This window comes from Echinops telfairi, unplaced genomic scaffold (genome assembly GCF_000313985.2).
Source record: "Echinops telfairi isolate 266 unplaced genomic scaffold, ASM31398v2 ScPeMD7_7425;HRSCAF=8463, whole genome shotgun sequence".
NCBI classification, from domain to species: Eukaryota; Metazoa; Chordata; class Mammalia; order Afrosoricida; family Tenrecidae; genus Echinops; species Echinops telfairi.
Window position 1 is genome coordinate 5,345,720 of NW_022111325.1, and position 5,382 is coordinate 5,351,101.

Here is a 5,382-nt window from a genome sequence, read left to right on the forward strand (position 1 = left end):
ATATTGCAGGACCAGGTAGTGCTCCATTCTGTTATGAACACGGTCATTATGAGTGAACTCCAACTGGTATGTGCTTAGCCACAGCGAGTCTGAGCACCTTGTGTTTCTTGGTGATTTGAATATATATATATTTTTAGTTTTTCCTTTTATGAAGGACTTATTCACATCTTTTGGACATTTTGGGTGTTGGTCTTTGACTCTTTCTCTACGTCTCTGTAGGGATTATTTATTTACAAGAGAATTTTTTTTGCCAGTTATATGTCGCACACATTCTCATTCTGTGGCTTGTTTGTTCTTTATGTAATAGCATAAACACAGAAAACCATCCAAACAAATGCAAGTCCAAGTAAGCTTTATGAGGCAAACACCCATGGAAACAAACTCAGATCAAGAAAAGGACGTTTCCCAGCCACAAATTCTATGTGTCCCTCTCAATGACATCTCCCTTTCTCACTTTTCGAACTTGTGTATTAATAACTTCATTATTTGTAACTGTTTGAACTTGTAAACTGTTTTATTATACTATTTGTCTATTTTCTCCCTGTATAGTGCTTTTACATAAAGAATATTGACCACTTTTAATTGAATCCCTTTAATAAATCTTTTCATTTTGGGTTAAAATTTTTATTTTCCATTTAAATAATCTTCTCCGTTTGTGAATAAATCCTCTTATTCAACTTCTAATTTTATTGTTTTGTTTTCCAAAGTTAATGCTTTGATACCAAGTAATTGATGCAAATTTCTGTTTGTTGCTTATGATGTCATCTAGGTTAAGTTTTGCTTTTCTTATATGGTATGAAAATTTCCTTTACCTGTTATTGGAAAAACTATAATTCTCTCACTGCTGAGCAAAGTTATGTTTGTCATAAAGCAATTGCCTATATATGAATGAGTTATTGGGGCTGCACTCTTTCCCCACTGTTCTATTTATCATTATTGCCAAGAGTACCCTGTAACTATATAATGACACTTGATGTCTGGGAGAACCCACAATTTCATTTTTTTTATCTTCAAGAATATCCTGGGTATTTGCAAGTCGGTACAAATTTTAAATAACCTAAATTGTCCTCCCAAAGCTAATTAAACCTCTTGTTCATTGGTATCCTTTGAATAGAATACAAATTCAATGGCCTTTAATACAATATTGAGCCTTTAATCTCTATATAAAAAATCTACATATAAATGTCTTCATTTACTTCTTATAAAATATATAATTAATTATTTCTAGTTTATGTGTAGAGAATTTTTAATATTTAATTTTTCCCTAGGATTTGATATTTTGAAGCATCTATAAATGATATTTCTAGAATATTTATTTATTTTTGGCTACTTTGTAGGGATTCAATTGATTGATTTATGAACTGTGCACTCAGAGCCATAGTTAAATTTGTTTCTTAATTCTATTAATTTATAGGCAAATTGGGGTGGAATTTCTGACATAAATGATCATAACCTTAATGAAAAACGAAATTTTTCTTTCCTTATAATCCTATGTCTTTTATTCATTATTTTTATTCAGTTGACTAATGTCTGGAATTATAAAGTGAAGTAAAAATGATGACAAGAGCTTTCTTGCCTTGTTCATTTTTTAACATGTTCCTTATTAACACAGAAACATTTAAACCTATTCAGAAGTTTGCTGTAATATTTTAATGCACAAAACCTTCATAAGATTAAGGAACTTACCTTCGAATAGCTATGGCATTTCTTATTTGATTGAAGGCTAGTCTCCAAGTATATATCTTAAATTCTAAACATACAGATATTTTCCAGCTCCAATATATTTACTGATTTCTAGCCTAACAATAGTTGTAAGTCATCAAGTAACAATCCCTGCCACTGTTGCTTTGTTGAGTCTTATATGTGTAGCTTATTTGGACAAAAGTATGGTTCAGGAACTAAGTTCCTGATATTTTCCTATGATATTTTCTAGATCCACAATGAACAGATGAATTATTAATATTTATTTATTAGACTTTATAGCTTCCTTGATTTAATAACTTATTCTTAGGAGTGAAATAAAGTAGAAGGAACACCCTCACAACTGAAATAGTGACCACAGATTTTGCCAGCACATGTGATAGAAATGTCCCAATAAAATAAATGGAATCATGGCGAGGGGTAACTTTTGACAAGTTAGTGTGTATAATAATCTTCATTTATGATTTCACTTAACTTTATGTCATCTTGGTAAATAAAGGAGTTTAGAAGCCTTTCAAAACTTTTCATATAAATTTCATATTTATGTCTAACTGTGTTAAAATTGCAGTACTCAATAACTATCTTTCAGGAGAAAACAGAGTTTACCAGCAGAATTGAGAAAATAATTCAGGAAATTCCTCAGATATATGCCTGGATTTTCAGTAAAATCAGTTACTAAGCATCTGTGTTATAACCTCCCTAGTATATGTCTAATTTTCTTCCTGGAAGATAATGAATTGCTATTATGTTCATCTTATTTCTTCTTTAATACATTGTATGACTTCCAAAATTAGAGCATTTTTCTTTGTCATATTCCTCTATTCCTTTCTAACCTTTAACTATCTTAATCTTTAAGAAAATGGGGATGGTTTCTGACCGCATCCATGAGCTTGCCCAAGCGTGAAAGGTATAGATTCCAATGTCATATTTTACTTATTTGAATGTATATCCTAAAATTGTCTGTATAGATAGAAGCTCATATCTGACATGATTTGAAGCCGTAGTCATGGACAGCATGCTATTAAAAATACTTCATAATTGATATAGCACAGCCACTTAACAAACATCTTATTAATAGATAAATGCACACTTTAGACAGTTGGTAATTGCCAGGTAAAATCTTTCCTGTCTTCAATGGTTTTATCTCCTTGGGAAGTCAATCCAGTGTTTCATAATCTTGCCAGACAAATTCTTCAACTTCTACATGCATAGATATTTTAAAGTGATCATATATATTGTTTTGTTTTGACTTTTGCTTCCATACTTCTTCCTCCACACCTGGTGCAGGACACACAGAAGTTGATTGGCAGAAGCCTAATACCTGGAGTAGTATTCTTCTGATAGAGAAAAGTAGAAGGGTCGAGAGCTTCTTGAAGCTATGTAATGCCTGTAGTGGCTTAAGTTTTGACACAGTCATTTTCTCCCCATTATCCCCATCTTTGAAAAAAAGACAATAGTGCAAGCATCTCCATAGGCCACGGGGTAAATAATCCGTTGTCTTTGGGGGGAATTCAACCATATTTTAAGTCATTAGCCATGAACCAATGTCATTTATTAAAAGCAATGGTCTTTTCTAATACCTTTCTGAAAGCATTCTTCATGCTCTTATTCCTGAGGCTGAAGATGAGGGGGCTGAGGAAAGGAGTTATGACAGTGTAAGGGATGGCAATGAGAGTGTCGTCACCCCCTGTGGCCTCTGGCTTCAGATAAACAATAGATGCAAATCCAAAATGGATGATGACCACTGTGAGGTGAGAGGCACAGGTAGAAAAGGCCTTCTGCTTGCCTTCGGTTGAAGGAATCCTTAGAACGGTGGAAAGAATGAAAACGTAAGTGAGGATGATGAGCAGGAATGTAGCTAGCAATCCTGTCATTGGGATCAATGATACAATAAGCTCTGTAAGATCACTATCTAGACAGGACAACTTCAGAACTGCCCGCATATGGCAGAAGAAGTGTTTCACGAGATTGGGGCTGCAGAAAAAGCCATCAAATACCAATGCAGTCTCTGTAACAGAGACAAAAAATCCTCCAACCCAAGCACAGGCCACTAGTTGCTTACATACCACATTGGTCATCAGCTGTGGATATCTGAGAGGGTTGCAGATGGCCAGAAAGCGGTCATACCCCATTAAAGTGAGAAGGACGCAGTTGGTGCCACCAAGTCCCAAGAAGAAACACATCTGCAAGCCACAGCCAATGGCTGAGATGCTTCTGTTATTGGCTAGTAGATCTGACAGCATCTTGGGGATGATGCTCAATGTGTAGCAGGTCTCAGAGAAGGACAGTGCACTCAGGAAGATGTACATAGGGGTGTGGAGGTCTCTGTCTACCCAGGTTAGGCCCATGATGGTCATATTACCCAAGAGAGTGACAAGATAAAGGAAAAAAAATATCACAAATAGTAATATCTGCACATCTGGGTAATGAGAAAACCCAACAAAGATGAATTCCTTAATGATTGTCTGGTTGTTCTTCATTGTTTGAAATCTGAAAGAAATAACAAATGCATATTTCTACAATCATTCAACCCTCCATTATTTCTTTGATATCATCACATGAAAATTTTGGTGTAAGTAGGGCAAATCATTCGAAAGTTCCTAATACCATTTCACTTAGTGAAACAGCAATTGATGTATGCAGAGGATGTGCTTTACCTTTCCTAGAACATGGCTATATTTAGGAATGATATAATCATGAACTATTCTCTGGCCAGATTGTTAAAGGATTTTATTAGCAGATAATACGATAAGAAAAAATTTCTATTTAATATCCAAATAAAGGAGATTGCGATGTTGCACTAGGCCAGCTAGATTTAGATCAGATCCTGCATACTGAATAAACTGTGGCTAATTGGTAGTATTATTTTCCCTTAGTGTACTATCTATTAATAAAATTGTAAATAAATATTAGTATATGTTCCATTATTGTATTATATGTTAATAAAATCCTACAGTTAGAAAACCAAAAAGGAAGAGTGTACTCAGCATATCTTCAACCAAAAGAACTAAAGAAAAATGTCAAACCTCGAATTGCGAGATTGATTCCATGGGCAAGAAAGATTCTATGCACAAAATATTGAATGATGCAGGAAGCATCAAAGGAATTGGAAAGAATACACAGCCACTATACCAAAATAAACTAATTGCCTTCAACTATTTCAAGAGGCAGTATATGAGCCAGAACCAAAGGAAGAAGATCAAGCTGTTCTGAGGGAATGGCCCCAAAACAAGGCTTGGGGAATTGATAAAGTTCCAATTACAATGTTTCAACACGTTGATGAGACACTGCAAGCATTCATTCTTCTGTGCCAGGGAATTTAGAAGACAACTATTTGGCCAACTGACAGGAAGCGATCTTTATTTTTATCATTCCAAAGAAAGGTGATTCTAAAAAAATCCACAAATCGTAGAACAATATAATTGATATCACATGAAGGTAAATTTTTGCTGAAAATCCTCCAACAATGGTTGCCTCAATATATTGACAGAAAGCTGCCAGAGCGTCAGGGCGGATTCAGAAGAGCATGTGGAACAAAGGATATCATTGTTCATGTTAGAGGTATCCTGGCTGAAAGCAGAAAATACTAGAAAGATGCTTACTTGTGTTTCTTTACGCTAAGGCGTTTTACTGTGCAGATCATAGCAAAATGGGAATGCATTCAAGCAGAACCTGTACATG

The 5,382-nt window shown here is 34.7% G+C and overlaps 1 protein-coding gene across 1 annotated transcript; it reads right to left on the reverse strand.

Annotated features, from left to right (window-relative positions):
* Positions 1 to 3,248: 3,248 nt before the first annotated feature.
* On the reverse strand, positions 3,249 to 4,227 carry LOC101655302 (olfactory receptor 10X1-like). Its single transcript, XM_004714790.2, is given in 2 exon segments — positions 3,249 to 4,182; positions 4,184 to 4,227. Coding segments are annotated over 2 exon segments (978 nt in total).
* Positions 4,228 to 5,382: the final 1,155 nt, after the last annotated feature.